The 20,817-nt window shown below is 42.3% G+C and overlaps 1 protein-coding gene across 1 annotated transcript in view; it reads left to right on the top strand.

Annotated features, from left to right (window-relative positions):
- The first annotated feature begins 1,095 nt into the window (after positions 1 to 1,095).
- The window catches only part of MED27 (mediator complex subunit 27), an 83,500-nt gene continuing 63,778 nt past the window's right edge, over positions 1,096 to 20,817 (top strand). The window contains exons 1-2 of the mRNA XM_033077612.1: positions 1,096 to 1,337; positions 3,784 to 3,928. Coding sequence (XP_032933503.1) covers positions 1,132 to 1,337; positions 3,784 to 3,928 — 351 coding nt within the window. The 5' untranslated portion in view covers positions 1,096 to 1,131. The remainder of the gene's footprint in view (positions 1,338 to 3,783; positions 3,929 to 20,817) is intronic.

Below are 20,817 nucleotides of genomic sequence, written 5' to 3'. Positions count from 1 at the left end.
ACTCTGAGGGTGAAAAGAGCTGGCTGTGGCATGGGAAACATGAGTAGCTCCTACAAAATCAAACCAGTACTGTTCAGTGCTGTGAAAGCACTCCTGAACTTTGCAATGCTTTGCAAAGGTTGGGCAGTGAGGGTCTTTTTTCAGCCACAATCACAACTGAAATATAGAAACAGAACCACAGGCTGGTTTGGGTTAAAAAGGGTCTTAGGGGTCACCTCATTTCACCCCCTGCCATGGGCAGGGACACCTTTTACAGCAGTAAGAAAGGAAATACGATGTGGGACCTGCACATCTCCTGTGTCCCCAGGAGCATTGGGATGATGGAAATGCTTTTGTTTGCATCAAGCTCAGTGCTTCCCATTCCAAATGGTTTTATTTCTGTTTCTGTGCCTGGGAAACACTCTAGAGATGCACAGAACATCCAAGGGATGGAATAAACCCTACAAATACCTCACTGTGGCTGCTGCTTCTACAAGAGGGGAATGAAGTGCAGGATTCTCTGTGGTCACCAGTGACCAGACCTGAAGGAATGAGACAGAGCTGTGTCAGGGCAGGTTTAGATTGGATTTAGGAAAAGGTTCTTCCCCCAGAGGGTGCTGGGCACTGTCCTAACGCTGCCAGAGCTCCAGGAGTGTTTGGAAAAGGGGACATGGTGGGATTGTTGGAGTGTCCATGCAGGGACAGGGCTGGCCTTGATGGTCCCTGGATCCCTTCCAACGCAGGATATTCTGTGATTCTGTAATTTTGTGATTCCAGGCATCTGGACATGGCACTGGGCGATGTGGTTTAGGGGTTATGGTAGCAGTGCTGGTTGGATGGTAACAATTGATGATTTACGGATTCACAGAATATTCTGAGCTGAAAGTGACACACAAGGATAAGTGCAACTCTCAAGTAAATGACCCACACACGAACCCACAACTTGGTGTTATCAGCACCATGCTCTATCCAACTGAGCTAATCCCATGATTTCACAGGTCTCTTCCAGCCTTGCCGACTCCGTGAAGATAAAAATTTCTAAAAAAATAACTTCGTGGCCGGGCACACCCACCCCCCCCCCCCCCACACCCCCGGACTACATTTCCCAGCGTGCACCGCGGCGGCGCGGCGGGGCCGGCGGCGCCGGCCAAGATGGCGGACGGGGCGCTGAGCCCCGGCGTGAACCTGGAGGCGTTTTCCCAGGCCATCGCCGCCATCCAGGCGCTGCGCTCCAGCGTCACCAGGGTCTTCGACTGCCTCAAGGATGGGATGCGCAACAAGGAGACCCTGGAGGGCCGCGAGAAGGGCTTCGTGGCCGCCTTCCAGGAGAGCCTGCACTCCGTCAGCCGCGACCTGGGGTGAGCCGCGGCGCCGGCGGGGGAATCCCGGCGGGCAGGGAGGGGGTCCCGGGGTGTCCTGGCTCCCCTCAGCGCCCTGTGGGGCTGTTTCACTGCAGGGGAAAGTTTTAGGTAAATTAAAGCTCTGTTTTATTCCCCACCGCCCTCCCCCAGCACTGTGCGCGTTATCCCTTCGTGGTGTTCTGCTCCAGGATCTCCTAAGGGTTGAACGTGCTCATGATATTTACCTGCTTTTTGTTCTCGTTTTGTTTGTGAAGGACCTGTCGGTGGGATTGCATTGACAAGGTGAAGGTGTTTGGCTGCAGGGAGAGATATCTCTATATTTTGAAGGTTTTTGTTAAAAATTCAAACACTTCCTCGGTGCAGACTATTCAGTAGCATCCGAGGGATTCAAGAATGATTCTTTTATTACCCAAACTTGTCAGGCTGGAAAGTTATCCCAGGTAAGTGTAGTTGTTTAGTACCAGCAGGTGTGTTTTGTGTAAGTAAGAGAAAAACTACTGAGGCTGAAGATGTGGAGGAAAGTTATGGGCAGAAGAGAGAGGCTGGCACAGAGTTTCATTCAGCAGTTTTGTGTATTTAAATTGAAAAGCCTGACACAGACACAGAAACTGAGTACTTACCTGGGGCCATGGTTTATTGGTGGGCTTGCCAATGTGAGGTTTATGGTTGGACTTAATGACCATAAAGGCGTTTTCCACCTGACTGACTCAATGATTGTCCATGTTGGTCCCACCACTGGGTTGCTGGGTTTGGCTCTGTCCTCCTGGGAGCCATCAGCACTGTCCAGGGAGGTGGCCAGGTATTTAACCACCCCTTCCCAGAACATCTTCTGCTTCAGGGTCTTGTGTAGGAGAATTTCTTTCTTGTTGATGTAAAGACCTTGCTAATTTTTAGCTGTGATCATGGTAATATGATTTATTACCCACTTCTGTTGGGAAAGGTGATGGATAACCCTGCTCATGAAAGATGCTGCACCCAGCATCATCCAGTATCCCTTTGGTTTTTAGTTTTCAAGCTAAGGAGGCCTCACAGTTCCCTCCATGGAAGCTGAGCTGTTCCTTTGGTTCCTTCTTGCCTGGCTCTGTGGTTTCCTATAGAATAATCAGGTATAACCCTAAAATCTTGTTCAATAATAGATAACAACTCAGAGCTTGGATCCTTGTGGCTCCCTTCCAGCTCAAGGTGTTCCATGAACTATTCAAGTAGCAAGGGAATACTCCCAGGTGTGCTGAAGTTAATATTACCAGAGGATTTTTATGTAGTGAAAATATTGACTGCTATCTCTGTTCAGCAAATCCTCAGTTATTATGCCTAGTCACACTTGGTTTATTGTATTCTTTTGTCAAGGAGTATTAAGCAGATTTGTAAGTGTTCACAGGCTTGGAAAGAATGTAGGCCATGGAAACTTCAAGGAATAATGATCAATAAAGGAGAATTTTGTGGTAGTGAAGTCTGCAAGTCTTTTAACTGTCAATTCCCTGATTGTGTGGAGTTTATTTTTGTAACCTTTCTTAAATGTAAATTGAGATATTTTGGATTTTTCTCTACAGATGTTTTGATAAGCTGCCTTTTGAGTGCTGCATTTAATTTAGTGGAGATTCTGAAGTTCAGGCTTGGGTGTAGCGCTGGGCATCAGTAGGAAAAGCACTTGATTAGTCATGTCACTTGAAAAACTGCTTTTTATATCTCTGCAAAGTGGCCAGTCTTTCTTCTACAGTTGATTAATGCAAGTTTGAAAAATTGTTTAACTTTTGTTATGATTAAATGTTGTGTTTGACAAATGAGATGTGAAGCCATGATAGATCATTTCACAGTGAGGGATTTTTTCATGGGAAAATGGTGCTTATTATGCTTCAGTTGAGTATTTTACACTACAGATATACAAATTACTCAGGGAAATCAGAAGATGCTTCCTTGTCCTGAGAACTTGGAAGGCAGACACTTGATGAGAGTAATCACAGCCTTTGCAGGATTGTCTCCAGGCTTAGGACTGATGCCAGTTCTTGTGTATATTTGTATGAGGACAATGTTAATTTGGAATTCTCTAATGAAATGATGAGGCATCTGCTTGCTTGGTGGTTAAAAAAAATGCTTCTAGTATTGCAGGCAGTGCTGAAGTCAGAATTTTGTGTTTTCTGAGGGGCTGCTTTGCTCAGGAGGTGCCCTGGGCTGTGAACAGGACCTGCCATACTCTGACTCTTTCCAGGTTGTTTTCAAAGTCTCTTGACTTGTACTTTCTCTCTGAAGAACTGAGCTAAACAACCAACAGACTGCTTCAAATTGTTTGGGTAATAAGAGAGATTATGTTTAAAATCAAATTTGGGACGTATTTAAAACTCATTTAGCTACTAAAATAGATTTGGTGCATGCTGCTGTCCCTGGAGGATTGCACATCTGTGATTCCCTGATCTGACACTAAAAATGCCCTTCTGCTTTGTCCCAGGGAGCTGGAACGTCTGAGCAACCTGGTTGGGAAACCCTCAGAGAACCATCCCCTGCACAACAGTGGGCTCCTGAGCCTGGACCCTGTGCAGGACAAAACCCCCCTCTACAGCCAACTGCTGCAGGCCTACAAATGGTCCAACAAGGTAACAAAATCCATCCCTGTCATTTAGTTGTGTATTCCCACTGCACATTGGATTAGCCATACAGCAGACTCTGAGTGTTTGGGGCTATCAAAAGGGCTGACTTGTTTTTTTTAGTTGAGGAACATAATATGTACCTAAATGTACTTTCAAGGATAAAATTGTTTTAATTAAGAGATTTTTCTGTGATACCAAAGGCATGCCCTTGATCTCAAAGGAGGTATTAACTCCCAAACATTTCCACATTTGGCATCTTATGTAGATAAAAATTTAAAGTCTGTTGTGTCCTTGCATCTGGCAGTAAACACTGTAGTGGGATTATAGAACAGATAATCAACAGCTCATGTCACCTCCAAACTATTTGTAGGAAAGAATCCTGTAGGGAAGTTGTCATCTTAGAAATCTTGAAGCTTTTTCCCTACTATTTTTCTGCCCATTGTCTCAAAAGCAGATTTGTATTCAGCAGCTTTGACATCCCTCCTGTTTTCATATCATATATATGTCATTGAATTTTAAGTAGTGTAAAGGAAAAAGGCAGATGATGTTAATGCAGTCTTTTATATTTAAAAAATTTGGTTTTGCTGAAAGAAACTCCTTTCTCAACAGCATAATTCAGGTTAATAAACCTGTATGTTGAATATTTGTAGGATTTGGGTAGGTATGTTTCTTTTTCTACTCTGAACAATCTACTTGTGGGTCAAAAATACTCCTCACCTAATTTTTAAAAATAAGTAAAAGTGGCATTGCAATTATTGCTGGCCTCTGAGCACTGTTATGTTTCAGGTTGCCTGTTCCCATCCTGATTTTTTTGAGCATGCCTATTACTTTTTACAGAAGTATTAAAGTCAGTAAGTATTTAAAAGCTTTCTTAAAATTATGCTGTAAGCATCAAGATGGATTCATTTCTGTTACAATAATTATTAGTAGTAAGTGTGTCCGGAGTTGTAGCTTTTAATACCCTTATGCAAGACAGCAGGAGTAAGCAGGAATAATAAATCTAAAAATATTTAGAGCATTAAAAGAAACAGTTCCACTTTAAATTATTTATTATGATACATGAGCCAGGAGAACTTTGAGAGTACACAAATACTTTGTAGGCAAATTCTTGTTATACATTGAGCCAAGCATGCTAATATTATTCAGATTGAAGATAGGATGCTGCAATAATGTTTGTATGAGTACCACAGTAATATTTGTAATGGGTCAGAATATAAATATGTGTTAATTTGGCATTGAGAGAAATTTGGTATGATTGGAAAATGGGGACAGGAAAAATTTTTAAGGGGGGATGTGGTAATCGAGAAAATACTTCATGTTTGCTTGTGTTCCTTGCTGTTAGCAGATGATTATTGGCACTGAATTAAAAAATAATTCATTTGCTACTTTCAGCAAAAGTAAAGGTAGGAAAACTTACAAACTTGTAAGGCAGTTAAGTCTTCAGGGATTTAATTACTTCTTTAGGTCATTATCAGAGTAAACTCAGGCAGTAATGAAATAGCTTTATAGAGCTGTTCTAATGTAGTTTTTTATTAACTTAGAGTGTTATGGAGCTTTGAAGAGCAATTTTTTGTAATCCTGGGTTCTGATTTCAGGAAGCTGGAAGTTTTAGTATCCTGTGCTCTCACATTCACAATGAAATGTTGCAGGAGAATAACATTACCTTTTATTTTAGCTGTGAAGCAGAAGTCAGAGACAGCAGAGATAAAAGAAAAACACTGGCTAAGTTGCAGGAAATGTGAGGATGTGAGCTGCTGGTTTTACCAGCACAGATCTTTCTGTTCCTGCTTAATTCTTCATTGCTAAATACACTTCTGGAATGAGAGTTATTTCATTACTTCTTCTGGCTGCCTTTGATTCTTGTTATGTGTCTCTTGTTTCCAGCGGCTTCACAGGGATGCTTTGGAAGCGATGGTCTGTCAATACACTTTAGGTCTGCCTGCATTTACAGTAATTTCACGAATACAAGCCGCACCAATTTGACCAAAATTTTGGTGGAAACCCGGAAGTGCGGCTAATATTCCGGGGCGGCTAATCTATTAACAAAATTCTAAAAGCTGCCAACACGGAAGTGAGAGCCCGCGGCAGCCCCAAGCCAAGCTGGAGCCCGGCCGGCCCCGGCAGAGGTGGGAAAGCCTGGCAGAGGCGGGGCCAGCAGTGTGGGGGCGGGCGGCAGAGCCTGAGCCAGCAGGGCGGGCCAGGGAGGGCGGCAGAGCCTGAGCCAGCATGGCGGGGGAGCCCGGGAGAACTGGGGCTAGCAGTGCAGGGGAGCATGGCAGAAGCAGGAAGGCCGGCGGGTGGGGCTGCCTGGCAGCGGGGGAAGCCCAGCATAATCGGGGCCAGCAGCGTGGGGGAGCCCGGCGGTGCGGGGGCCTGCAGTGCCGGCCAGGGCGAGGAAACGCGGCGGCGGTGCAGACGGGAGGGGGCGGCCGGCGAGCCTGGTGGCGGCGGCGGCAGCCCTGCCGGCGGGGCGAGCGAAAGCGGCGCTCGCGAAAGCGCCGCCGCGAGCCGCGAACCGCGAGCCGCGAAAGCGCCGCCGCGAACCGCGAGCCGCGAGCCGCGAGCCGCGAGCCGCGAACCGCGAGCCGCGAGCCGCGAACCGCGAAAGCGCCGCCGCGAACCGCGAACCGCGAGCCGCGAAAGCGCCACCGCGAGCCGCGAGCCGCGAGCCGCGAGCCGCGAGCCGCGAGCCGCGAGCCGCGAAAGCGCCGCCGCGAACCGCGAGCCGCGAGCCGCGAGCCGCGAAAGCGCCGCCGCGAGCCGCGAACCGCGAGCCGCGAAAGCGCCGCGGGGCGGGCGCGGCGCGGGGCGGGCGCGGCGCTCGCGAGGCGCGGCGCGGGGCGAGCGAAAGCGGCAGCGGGGCGGGCGGCGAGCCCGGCGGCGGCAGCCCTGCCAGCCGGGCGAGCGAACGCGGCAGCGGGGCGGTGCTGACGGGAGAGGGGGGCCAGCGAGCCCGGCGGCGGCGGCAGCACCACCCGGCCAGCCCCGCCGAGCCGTGGCGCTGAGCTGGGCCACCCGGCCCCGTCGGCAAACATGAGCGGGCCGAGCCTGCCTGGCCCCGCCCCGAGCCAGTAAAGCCCGCTATGCCGCGATCCTGTTACTAATTGGCCAATTTGTGAAAGCTGCGCACGGATTCTCGCGACGAACGAAAGTGCGGCTAATATTCGGGGTGCGGCTTATCTATTGACAAAGACAGCAACATTGTCGAGGCACCGGGGGTGCGGCTTATAATCCGTGCGGCTTGTATTCGTGAAACTACTGTAATTTTTAATTTGTGACCCCTTTGTGGCTTGCCTGCTTGTATTTTTGATGAGCTGAGATAAGGGCATTTTCCTCTGCCTTTGATTGTTCATGCATTACTGATGGCATGAACGGCCCCATGGCTGCCAGGGGAGGAGACTTCTGGGGCTGTGGTGCCATTCCAAAAGAACATTCACCAAATACAAGGAAAATGAGTGCACAGGCTGTGCTGCATGTCTCAGTGCATTCTGCTTCTTTTTAAGACATGAGGAGACTGTTAAAAGTCACTTTTAGGATAATAACAAGTAAGGTTGGTAATAGCTGGGCTAGCTATGAGAAGCAAATTAGTATTCAGTGTATCAAAGCACTGTCCTGTGGTTCATGAGATCCTGGATATTAGAATAACTCTTTCTTTCTCTTTGCAGCTTTGTTTTGATGTTGGGTCCAGCAAATGCCTGATTTGGTTCTGGTGTTGGATTCATGGACAAGTTTTTGGCTTAGGTAGCAGTGCTGTGCAATGAGTGAAGATGTAGTCACAGACAGAAATGGAAAATGCTGTGTTTAACATGGGAGTGTTGACATAGGAGATGAGACCAAGCTGACACTTACTGGCTTGGTTTGTTTGCCATAATTAATACTTGTAGCTGTGCTTGGTTGTGTATTTGGAGAAGACCCTCTTTCAGTGCAGATTTACTGACCTCTTTGGCTGAGTGCAGTGGAGATGAGTTGCATTTAACTGTGCTTTCACAGGTACTTGCCCTGACCCTTTTTTTACTGCTCCTGTGAGCCACAACACTGGTTCCTCCACTTCTAATTGTAAGTTTACCTGCTTCAGGAGTAAGAAGAAGTCCAGTGGGAAGAATGAAAACTTCCCTAACAGAAGTGTGTTGTCTTGGCAGCACTTGTTATTTATGAACACCTGCTCTCCTGATATTTACTTACTGTAGTTTATCCAATAGTTTTGCAGATGGTAAAGTTGTCTGTGTAATGGAAGCAGCTGTTTGGGAACACAACAGCTTGTCAAATGCATTAATTGCATACACACACAGCTGTAAAGGAACTTTACTTTTTCAGGTGTTTAACAGCTCTCACCAAACCATAGCTGAAAAACACAGGAAGTTTATTTTATTGCAAGTAACTGCTAAGTGATCAGTCTTCTTTGCTTTAACCTACTTTATGTATCTGTAGAAATCATAGAAGTGAATTATTTTGCTGCCTGTGGGGTGCATGGAGATGTGTAGTAGCCATGGAACAGTGTTTAGGTCCAGCTGATAAATTTCTTTTCCCCTCCTCTTCAATTTTATTTAAGAAAAGAGGTTATCTTTATTACAATTGAAGTGCTGTTCCACAGAAGGATCCATATGTCCCCTCTAATGTAATACTGAAGATACAATATTAGATAAGTTAAAAATGAGCTATCATTCTGCAAGGTTAATGCAGAGAGAGTATTATGGGTAAGATAGGATGTCTGTAGATAGCAGTAGGTTTTTTTCTCATGGACTGTCTCTGTTGAGTCATTGCACTTGAATTCTGGGTTTAGTAGTTATGTACATCTTGGCAGTTGATTTTTATTTTGTGATATACTGCTGTGTCTGAGCAGGTGAAATCTGAGATGGCAGCAGCAGCCAGGAGGGCTCCTGGTTGGTGTTTGTGTGGCCTGGTGCTGCCTGCAGCAGTCAGGACTGGGTCTGCAGAGGCTCTGCCTTACCCCTCTTCACCAGCTGCCTGTTCTCCCATTATCTTGGAATTCAAGGGGAATCACCACAGAGTAGAAGGCATCAGCTAAGTTTAGATTAAAGGAATTTTTGAAAGTCTCTTTCTAGACTGAAATACTGATTAAGTTTTGATTTTTTTTTTTTAAGAGATGTGACTTCAGATTTGTGATAGATACTGCAAGAACTCTCTTCTCTTGCTCCTCAGGATTCTTCTCTGCCAGGTGCCCTTGTGCCACCCTCCCCTGCTCCCAGTGCTGCTTGTTTCCTACAGGAGAGGAGACCACCAGCTCATGAATATCAGCTTCCTTTAGTGAGCAACTGCCAGCTTCTCAATATTTGTTCTCAATACTGGACAACAAAGAGGTTTTGTAGGTGCTGTGAATAATCCAATGTCAAACTTCCCCACACATGAAATATTCCATGAAACTTGTGGTGGTGTGCTCACTTGATCCAGCTGCAGTAATGCTGGTGCAGGTTTTTGGGATGCAGGAGTGTCAGTTCATTCTTTGAGTGGTGTAAACTTTGGGTTTCCATCTGCAGCTGCAGTGAGGTTATTTGTGGCCTGCAGTGTTTACTTCCTCCTCCTCTGCCCTTGGTGGAGTGTTCCATGCCCTCGCCCCGTGGGTGCCCGAGGCAATACCTGTTAAGGGGCTGCCACTGGCTCCAGTGGAACAGAAAATAGTGTATTTTGTGTCCACTGAGCAAGAAACTGCTTTTTTGGGCAGGTTTTCCCTCTCTTGCAGGGATGCTGTTAAGTAGTTCCTGCCCCACACTTGATCTTTAATCACTGTAGAGATTTTTTGCCTGTTTGTTGTTTGTTTAGGTGAAGGGTGTGTGCAGAATGGATCATCTCCCAAATCAACACTCCAGATTTACTTTCAGCCAGTGATGGAAAGCTGTGTTTGTTGGAGAGCAGCAAACTCAGTCTCCCCTGCATTGCTGAGTGACAGCAGCATCAGCTGAGTTCACTTCTCAAGTAAAAATAGTCTTCTGCAAGTCATCTTTCCTTCTCCCCTTCCTTTGCAGTCAAGGCTTTGTGTTCAGACATTCAAGTCATTTTTTAACAGCAGTAGAAGTGGGGAAATTGAGAGCAATTGTATTTTTGAACAGGTGGTGTATTATTCTAAATATTTTCCTTGATTTTTAACTTCACTGAAGTGCAGTGTTGTATCCCCTGCTGTTTTCAGAGTTGCATTTCTCCCTGTGCTTTACTCCAGTTCCAACTCTTCTTGAACCCACGTGTGTAGGTGTGTGTGAGGGGTGGTGCTGTTGTTTTATCTTCATGAGATGCTGCTTACAAAACATGATAACCATGTGTTTGGGAAGGCTGTTTTCTACTGCTTCAAGCAGGAAGCATAAAATCAAATTTTCTGACTTTGTAACTTTTTGGGGAAGTAAGATTTATATCAAATTATTTAATTTATTTATCTGTGAAAAGATTCTTTTGGTAACTTTTATAAACTTTACAGTATTTTTGCATGGTAAGTTTTCTAAGTGAACAAAGCTGGACAGGAGTTATCATAAATTTATTTGAAAGTAATATGCTAGGAAGTATAAAATGGAAAAAATTACTGTTGATCTGCATGTGGAAATAAGCTAAAAATATTTGGATTTAAATTTGTTGCTTCATAGCTTCCTCTTGTTTTTACATAAATTTAAAATCGAACTGTTAAGATTACCATTAATGAGTTAAAATGATTTTCTGTCACATGACTGAAGAGAAAAGGTATAGATAGATTTTGTTTATTAAATTACTTTGATATGTTCCCTGATAAATTATTTGTATAAATTGTGTTTATTGTAGGGCTCAAAAAAAAAAAAAAAAAAGCAATCAATAGAGCATGTAGAGAAAGACCAGACTTGTTCCAGCTGCACTTGGTAGCTTAGTATTGATTGGACACAAATACTGAGTTTAATGACAATAAATGACATTAAATGTTAACCATGATAGTAGAGAAACACTGCAAAACAGGAAAAAAATTACTTCATCTTGATTCTAAAAGGATGTGTTCATTCCAAGGCACATTACTTTTGAATTTTGGGTGTGCTCAAGCATTGTGAGTTTATTGTAACTTTACAGTAGCATGGACAGTGTAACTGGATTATTGTGTTGGCACTTGTGTTGTCCTTTCAGGACTTTTTTTTCCTGCAAAAATGCAAAAATATGATAATATTTTACCATCCTGTTATGTGGAGATGCACAGATCTGGTGGAATCTGATTTGTAAGAGCAGAACTAGAGTTTCCTAGAGGGAGCTGCACTGGGAACTCCAGCTGTGGGTTCCTTTCCTCCAGATCAGCCACAGGAATTTATATTCCTGTCACTGGAGAATTGAATGGCACAGACTGGTGGGTTTTGTACACTGGACACAAAATAGGAGCTGGGCCACTTGGATTCTATTCCTGCTTTTCTTACTAATTGTTGTAACCTTGAACAGGACACAGGAATTTTTACTGTGCCTCATTTTTTGTGCAGATAAAAGGGGATAATATCACTTAACCTACTTCTTGGGAGAGTTTCTAGTCTAAATGTGTCTCAAGTGCATTGGGATCTTTGGACAGAAATGTTTTGTAGGTGCCAAGTATTATATAGCCAGTGACTAATGTTGTTTGCCTGGCAGTCTGGAAAAATGCCCTTTATGGGCTTTTAATTCTGTGTGATTTTGGGCAGGTATCTGGTGAAATGCCCTTGCTGTTCAGAATTGTATTAATGTTCTGGTTTTTCCTTTTTTTTTTTAGTATGACTGGGAAACAGGTGGTTACCTCTCTGCTTCCAAGTGCTGCAGTTATTAATTACTGGAGAATACTGACTTTTCTTACTGCAGGGTTGGTTTCAGTGACCAACCATGGCAGGGATGGCAAATTCAGGTAGTGTGGAAATTAAATAATAAATAAATCCTTATTATAATAATGATGGAGGGAAGAAAAGCACTGGAAAAGCTGGGATGAGGAAGAAAGTGCTTGTACCAAAATGTAATTTCAGTAGTCCTCATGGAGAAGGAAAAAGGTGGGCCATGAAACTTTTCTGAGGTTCTTTGAGCTCTGCAATGATAGTTTAAAAAAAAGAAAGTGAGTACAGTGAGAGGGGAAAAATGGTGCAAACCATAAGGAAAACAAGTTTATGATAATAGCTACAGTAAAGGCAGAATCACCAGCTACTGCTTCTTAGGGTTTGTTTTCCCTGGAGATCCTGCCTACATCAGTGTCTGGGGCATTAGGGATGGGTAACATCAGTTGTGTCCTCTTTGGAAATACATCTTCCCTCCTCAGCTGTGAATCCCTGGAATCTGCAGCTTTTGGGCTCTTTGTTTCTTTGCCTTTGATTTTTATGTTGCTTTCCAACAAAAGTCTAAGCCAGGGCTATTGTAACTATTTTGCTGTTATATTATAGCTATAAAAGTGGTTTTGACACTTGATAATATGAATGAAAGGAAATGAAAATTGCCAGTGTGTTTTTTTTCCTTGCACTATGGCAGGTGAGAATTTCCTGCATATGCTGACTTGTGCTGGTAGAGAAGTTAGTTGAATTTTTTTGACATTTTAGCAGACTGAGGTTACTCTGTTACTTCAGGAAGAGAAGAGTTATGAGGAGTAACTTGTTGCTTAAAAAATGAAAAATAATTAACCTTTGATTCTGACTTATTTTTGCTTCATAGTTTGAATGTTTTATATCTGTGTTCCTCCCAGAGTTATCATAGTAATAATTCACACCAGGATGATGTTGTGAAGTAAGGTTATATGTCCAAACAGAATTGCCTTTCTTATTAAATTTTTTTTAGAATATTTTGTTTCAAATCTGAAGCAGCCTCAGAGCAATGATATGGTGTTTTTCTATTGTTATGCCTAGTGTTTGTTGTTATTCAACAGTATTTTTCAAGGCTCTGATCAAAATAATGCTGTAAGCAGTACCAGTCTCACTTTTCCTAATTATGGGAAGTGATCTATCAATAACACACCATAATAAATCACAGCCCCCTTGTCAGCTGGTGGGAATTATTTAATGCTTTGCAACACCTTTATTTGCTAATGAGTGGGTTTCTTTCCCTGTTTCTTTGATAAGTATTAATGTCCTAGTTGTTAGCCTGTTTCAGGAAATGATTGATGTGGCTCTGCTTTAACCAAAACATTTCTGCCCACTCCTGGTTCTTCCTCCTCTAACTCCTTCTTTCCCCCTGCAAGAACTCCTCATACAATTCATCCTGGATGGCTCAAATATGTAATTTATAAAGCAGTGATCACTTTTCTTTTTTCACTTGTATAATGTGGTCATCAAACCCAGTTAAAACTGGCTTGCTTTGTATTGAGTGTGAGTGCAGCTAAGCCAGGCACAGACACAGAAACGTGGCCTGGGTAACTCATGGTACAGCCATCAGAGCAGCAGAAAAGGCTTTACTTTGAGAATCTGAGGATTACAACAAAGTGTAACTGGAAATCCATGTTGTCTGGGGATTGATTGGTGAATATGCAGGACAGATCAGCCTTGTGAGAAAGCCACAGACCCAGCGTTCCTTTGAATTTCCAGTTCTCCTGCTGCCTCAGCTCTCCCTGCCTCAGACTGCTGGTGATAAAGCCTGACCATCTCGTGGAGGGTGCCACCATGAAAACACAAAGAATGTTTTCAGAGACTTTCTCACTTTGTTTGAGGCAAATTAAAGATGTTTGTAAAGCATTTGCTGACCTTCATATGAAGGGCATTCAAGGAATATGAAGGCTAATATAAAATAACTGATGCAGGTGATAAGCATCCCACAGGTATTCTTCATATGGAAAAGATTTTTTTTGTAGCTTCTAGAGGAAATCAAATAAAATGGAAAATTTAATGATGTCACCCTGTTGCTCTCTGCTTTTGTTGTTCTCAGTTCTTTTATTGTGACTGTTATTTGGTATTTTTTAATGCAGAAGTACACTCATCTGTGTTCTTTGAGTTTTCTTTTGAAGTTACTGAAGTTGCCCCTCCCCCAGACAGTTCACAGTGGATTTATTTGTTGGAATTGCATATAAACAATGCTCAGTTCTTCCCCATTGTATCCTGATCTCATGCTGTTGATAACTGGGTAACAAAACACGGAGATGGTTTAACAGCTAATAAAATTGAGACTAGTCTGTGTAAATGTAATCAAAACTGCATTTCTGACCACTGGTTGCTGCTTTGTGGGAATGTGCATTTGGCAAAAAGGTGGCAGCAGGTTTTTGTTCAGCTGGAGTTAATACTGAGCTGCTGGTGCTGAAGGTTTGTTAACCTGAGGGTCTGTGGTGACTCTCAAAATGTCTTGTCCCTTGGGGTCAGTGCAGACTGATTTTTGTTTTCCTGGGAGGGAAGAGTAGCCCTGCCCTGGACAAAGGTGTTTTGTGGCTCTGTGACAGCTGAAAAATGTGAATGAGGAATGACAGACCATGACATCAGGACCATTGCTGGGTAAGAACTGTAGGCTGGGGAACTCTGAGCCTGCTCTCAGGCTTCTGGAGCAGTTCCAGAACCATGTCTTGGCTCTCCTGGAATCTGAGTGGTGCCGTGGTTGGGCTGGGTTGGGGATTGATAGGAAAATAGAGAAAAGTTCAGAATATGATCATTGCACTCAGAGCTGCTTCACTCCCAACTCCATTTGCTGCTGATATATTTTCTGGGTATGAGCTAGCATTTAAATATACTAGAGTTGTCAAATCCTGAATTTCTGGAAATAAAGTCACTTATCAGTACATGTTATCATGTCCTTTGCTGATACAAGATTAGCCCAAGCATTTATAGCAGTTCATTTAATCTAATTTTAAATGCCTGAATGTAATGATTCTTGCAGAAGAAACAAAAAACATGAATAAATCTTTTATCCTGACACTTGTTCAGTTACAGTATATGTGGCAAAAGATGTCCTCTGAATTAATAAAAGAAGATTTAATGAAAGCTGATTGATTCTACCAGGTGCTAGTCTTTGACATTTTTGATCTTTTCACAGAAAGATCAAAAGTTTCTGTATCCTGAGCAGCAGTTACCTTGTGCTCTTTTGTGAAGTTCTTGGCTGAGTGTGTAGCATTCAGTCATGCTTTGGAGCTGCACTGGATGTGCTGAAACTTAAACCCTTGAGTTACAAGAGTTAAAATGCCTAAATCTGTACTGGGTGAGCAATCTGAGAGGAGAAATGGCTGCAGTTGCATGATTGCCTGGTCTTCTAGTGAGTTAAAAATGCATTTCTTGGGGTGTACATTTTTTTATATGCTCATGAATTTGCTTGTTCTCAGATACCTCTTCTTCAAAAGCCCATCTGCTGACAAGCTGACAGTAATAACTAATATCCTTATTAGATGGAATTAGCATGAATCATCATTATGAGAAGTAATGACCATGTTGAAATGCTAAGGGTATTTTCAAGATTACCTCAGACTTGGCTGGCAAGCAGGGTCTAATGGCTACATCTTACAGCACCTAATAAAATCACAGAGGTCTTTGATGTTCTCACTTGTGCTTTGGAACAAATAGTTCTATTCAAAACCAGTGCAGTCTTGATTAATTTGGTTGTTGTATGTGGATTCTCTAAGCTCCTGTAACTGATAGTGGCAGAGTACTAAAGGTGCTCTGTGTACTGCATGGGCAATTAGACACAAAGGAATTGTATCTTGATGTGACATTTTATAGTATATTCTAAAATAGATGTATTTACTTCTCATTACATGAAACTGCAATTCCTGTGGAAATCAATATTGAAAATACCCACTAAAAGCCTCCCAGGATCTGCAAGCATGCACAAAATGGAGCTGGATGCATGTGCTATTACCCACAAGTGGTGGGTTAAAGTGAATTATTTTAATCTTTTCATGTCAATATCAATTCAGTATATTTTCCTTATTGCACCAGCCTGTTTCTGCTACAGAAGATGCAGAGAATGTGGACTGGAGCAACAAGAGTCCTCAGGTGTCTTTAAACTGTTTTAAACTGCCCATGGTTTGAAAATATTCAAGAATCTGTGATATGAGCTGTTTGACATTTTTCTTATTCCAAATGCTCAAAGGAATAAATCTACATAAAGAGTGTTAAAATGAGAGAATCTTTGTGGCAATGTCTGGATCTCAGAATGTTACTTTATTTCTCTTTTGGCTGACCACCACCATAAAACAGCTGAATCAAATACGTTCTTTTATGTATAAAATATATTTTTTGGGTTTTGACAGCTTGTTTCCAGTTTTAGTCTAATTCAGTTTGAAACAGCTGTTCCTGATCTCTGCAAAACAGTTTTCTGATGGAAATCATGACATTCTCAACTACTGCAGTGTTACTGGGCTCTGTCTCATTTCAGATGGTGGCTTTTCTTTATAGAAAAAGAATTCCTCATTCAGAGGAAATGTCACTTTTGTATCAGATAAGCTGCAGTTATAAAGATAATGGCTTCCTGCTCCCTCTGAGGTTATCCCTCACTGAGGGTGGGTACATGTTTCTCTTTTGAGAAAAAACATCCCTGTGTGTTTTACCATTAGTTAGATTTTTATTCTGATGTTCCCTGCCCTACCCATCTGCTTTCAGTTGGGTTCTATTTAGAGTCTTCTCTGCAGTTGTCTCTGCACTCAGACTTAACAAGTTCTCTGCTTTGCCTTCTGCTTCAGTTTTACTCTGGAGTCAAATCTTGTATTTTCAGAATTTTCAGTGTAGCATTTTCAGTTTGCTCAGTGCCATATTTTTTTTCTTTTTTTCTTTTTTTTTTCTTTTTTTTTTCCCTTTGGCTGCACTGCTTGCTGCTTCTTCCAAAGCTGTTTGTAGAAATTTCATAGATCACAGAGCTGATCAAGTCTCTAAGCTCTCTTGTGCCTGATAAAGCACCAGCTAACCTTTCATTTCCAATTTTCTGCTTCTTTTGGACACCCTGCATGTAACATGGAGTGAAGTTAATAACTTTCAGCTTGGAAGAACTTGCTGTGAAGTTGACTCTGTGAACACGAGTGTGTGATGTGGACTTCCCAAAACACTTCTCAGGGGAGGATTTTGGGAACCAGCAGCATTGCCAAGTTTGTCATGGGACTGAAGGGATCCATCCTCCACTTTCCTCTGGCCTTGGCATGCTGGATGAGGTTTCACAAGTCTTTGTTGTGCATGACTTTTTCCATCTGTAAAATATCTAACTACAAAATAAGGGCTGTGCTACAGAGTGAGTGCTCAGAGAAATGTGAGGGAGAGGATGCACGTGAGCAGCAGCCCTGGTGTTGCTGCTCCTCACTCCAAGCCCACTGTGGACAAACACCATCCTAAAGTCTCTTTTGAGGTGGTTTTTTTTTTAAAGACTATTTATCAGCTGAAGTAAAACTATCATCCAACACAACAGGAAAGCTTTAAAGCTTTACTTCCTAAAGAGCTGTTAAATACGTTTTCCGTTCCAAATTCAATGTTTTGCCTGGCAAATACTTTGGAGTGTTTGTAGTTTTCCTTGTATTTATTTTTTCCCACAGTCTAAAAAAGCAGCCTTGGGTCTGCATTAGGATTAAGTGAGATTAGAAACATCTTCTTTCCATCCCTCTTGTGTACCTCATATGGATACATCCTAATTGTATTGATATTGCATTCATCCTGCAAGAATCTAAGACCTTTAGTGTCTGCTGATGCTGCAGTTTTGATGGTGTGTTTTTCTTGCAAGTAAAATCAATTTAGACAAATCTTGGTAACTTTTACAAGGAAATGAAATGACTATGCCAGGCAGGCACAGGAAGTTTTTTAAGCATGGGCAGGCTCTTAGATCACACACGGGGTTGTTCCAGCAGAATCGATTGGTTGATCTACTAGATTTAAAGGTCAACTGTAATCACATTTCAGGAAGATTGAAGAAGATATAAAATTGCTACTGTGCTTTTCTGGGTCACATAGCTGCTTGTGGTGCTCTTTGCTTTTCCCCTGTACATCTTCATTTACTCAGCCAGAGCATCAATACAGAAAGGGCACAAGTCAATGCGCTCGCTTTCTGCTGTCGATGAGGGACATACTTAGTTGTTATTTCCTCCAAGCCAATACTTTCCCTCTGGAAGAGCTGGAGCAGAGAGGAGTTCACTGCACCCAGTGGGTTTGGAAGGAACAAATCTCTCTTCCAGGGAAAAGCTGTGAGGAGAGCTGCAGTCTGGCTGTCCTGTTAGATAATGCACACAATTGCTTGTGCTGGTGCATCCCAGGGATGATTCTGTCCGTTCAAAGAGCAGCACAGGTGCAGAGAGTCAGCAGAGCCCCCTTTCATGTCTGGGGACCTTCAAAAGAACTTCTCATTACTCCTGTTTTATGCTGCACTTGGTGTTGTACTGATGTCCATAGAGACCTGGCAGCTTTGGAATATTCTCTTTGTAAATACGGTGTTTCAAAGTCGTATTTCCATGTAATAGGCAACAATATCTGCACAAACAGGTGAATAAATTTCCTGTTATTTTTTTGCAAGAGCCCAAATGAAACAACTGTGTTACCATAGCAGGTTGCATGAATTAAAAGCAATGGGGACATGGAATATTCACCTGCTCAGATAAAATTAATTTTCACTGCAAAGTAAAAGAGTCTTGAAATGAATAAGGGCTTGATGGGGGAAATAGATTTAATTTAGGTTAAACCAAAACACATGACTGTTAAAGTTTGTTCCCTCATGAACCATATTATTGCTGTATTGATGTGATAGGGCTTTATTAATGAAGTTTTGCTCTTTTCCTGTACCGATAAACTTGTGTGGATCTTCCATGGAATAACAGGGGACAAGTTGTTTAAAATGGAATAGGCTTTAATGGCATGGGAGCTGTTCCTGAATCAGAGAGTACAGCATTGCAGATACTTTTAGTTAATCTTCAAACAAATTTCAAAGTAACTTTATTTTTGTGGCTAGTAAATGGATATTTTCTGCTGGTCAGGCTATGGAAAGGGTTTTGTTGTGTTAGCAGAACATGGAAAGATGATTCTTTTTAAGAGTCACATTCCTTCAAAAATCTGTCATAGGTCGTGTTAACTGTTTTACAAAGGTTTTTGTAGTAGAACTCTCTGAGCCTAAATGAACTCAGAGAGTACTGTCCTCAGTGCATTTTCATATGTGCTAACTTGCAAAATGTAGGAATTCCCAGATGGATGGAAATCAAGGTTTATGGCTTTTCTCTCAGCATCCATGACCTGCTTTTAAAGCCTTCATGGACACAGAGCAGTGGCTGAAGGCTCTGCTTGAGTGGGCTGAGGAGACATTTATTGTGCATTTATTTAAGGTGCCCTTTTGCAGAGATTCTTGCTCTGCTGGCTGCCTAAATTCAGTCTGTGTTTTGCTTTGTCAGCCACTGTGAAGCCTGGAAAACTAATGTCTCATGTTCACTACTCTTAGGGTAAAGATGGAAAGGGTTTTTATTCCTAAATAAATAATGGACCAGGGAAAGTTTTCAGAGACTTGCATGATCAAACTGGAGTAGCAGCACGTCCTTTGTGGTTTTCTTAGTGACTGATGAAGTCAAAGTTGGTTTTTCTTTTCTTGCAAGTTGCTTAAATCTATTTATTGTTTTTAACCCTTGTTGATGTTTGTTTGTCTTCATTGAAAGGGTACATAAGGAAACAATAAATCTTGTAAAGGGCAGAAGTAGTTTAAGAAGGGTACTACAAATGCAGTTATTAATTTCATGTCTGCAGTTGGATGTCATCCTGACCAGTAGGTTAGAAAGATTCTTGCAGGAACTTCAGAGAGGTTGAAAACAAGAATCTGTGACATGTTCATGAGGCTTTTCAGGCTGCAGGGAATTGTCAGGTTATGAAAGAGTGCTTCTGTGTGAAAGGAAGTTTGCAAAGTCAGAAAAACCTGTCAGTAGGATTGTTAGTGTCATGTTGACTTTATGCCTTTTTCTCTTGTTTTTTCCTTCAAATCACAGGGCTTTATATCCCTTCTTCCTTCAGTTTGGTAATTGTAGCAGCAGATGCTGCTTGGAATTGAAGCACTTTAATATATGATCCATCAGTTGCCAGAATAAAATACCCATTAGAAGAGGGGAAGAATAATCCCTTTATTATCAAGAGTACTTGAACAAAGGTGTTTAATCAATCTTAATATTTGCTTTCTTGAGAAGAGCAGTGCCAGTGGCCGCAGTCCTGGCAGGAGGATGCTGGGACTGTACACAAAGATTCTGTGCTAATTCTTGTACAGTGTCTCAGGCTTAAGTCTGGAAAAAGAGAAATACATCTGAAAGCATCTTACTTAAAATGCTTTGATTTTCTATTTGGTTATTACTTTGAAGAAAAATAATATTTGGTTACTCCCTAAGAGTGATGATAAACTTGTGCTTTTGAGTTTTGCAAGCCTACCTCAAGTTCAGGCAATTGTGTGCTCATGCTGGATTCTAAACATTTGTAAAAAAACTGTGTGCAGAGGCCTTTTACCACCATCAGCAACTGTGTCAGTGAGTTTTGATTTAAGAAAAATAATAGACATATTCTACAGTAAAACACTCCTTTTAGTGGATTTTTTTTAAATTAGAACAATCCTGTAGGTGAAACAGGAATGTGTCAGCATAATCTGTAGCTGAGTAGCATCACCTGTCATGGTGTGCAAGGCAAGATGATATTTCCTCTGCTAAATCCAGCTACAGAGCTTGCCCTTTAAACAACCTGATTTATCACAGGAAACTTGCAGAGGAAGAAGGATCTTATGCTTGGCTTTAAATTGAGGCTTTCACCTGTGCTCCGATTCCATAGTGAGTATATATTTATTTTAAGAGGTTCTTACGGTCAAAGAGTTTATAATGTTTTGGCCTTTCTGAAAAGTTTTGTGCTAGATTTTTAGCTTATTTTAAGTCCTTGCATAACTGGTATATTGCTTAGTCACGATGGCCTTGAAATGCAATACTTAAAAAAAATTAGTTTGAGGTCCTTACGCATTTGTCAAGAACTCCTTCACCCGCTCTTCCTGTGTTGATGTGTTTGTTGATGTGTTTCCTGCCACTGCCTCTGGGTATTTCCTCAAGGCTCAAAAAG

The sequence above is a fragment of the Catharus ustulatus genome, chromosome 21 (genome assembly GCF_009819885.2).
Source record: "Catharus ustulatus isolate bCatUst1 chromosome 21, bCatUst1.pri.v2, whole genome shotgun sequence".
Taxonomy (NCBI): Eukaryota; Metazoa; Chordata; class Aves; order Passeriformes; family Turdidae; genus Catharus; species Catharus ustulatus.
Note: the sequence above shows the minus strand (reverse complement) of the source record. Positions and strands in the feature narration are given on the sequence as shown.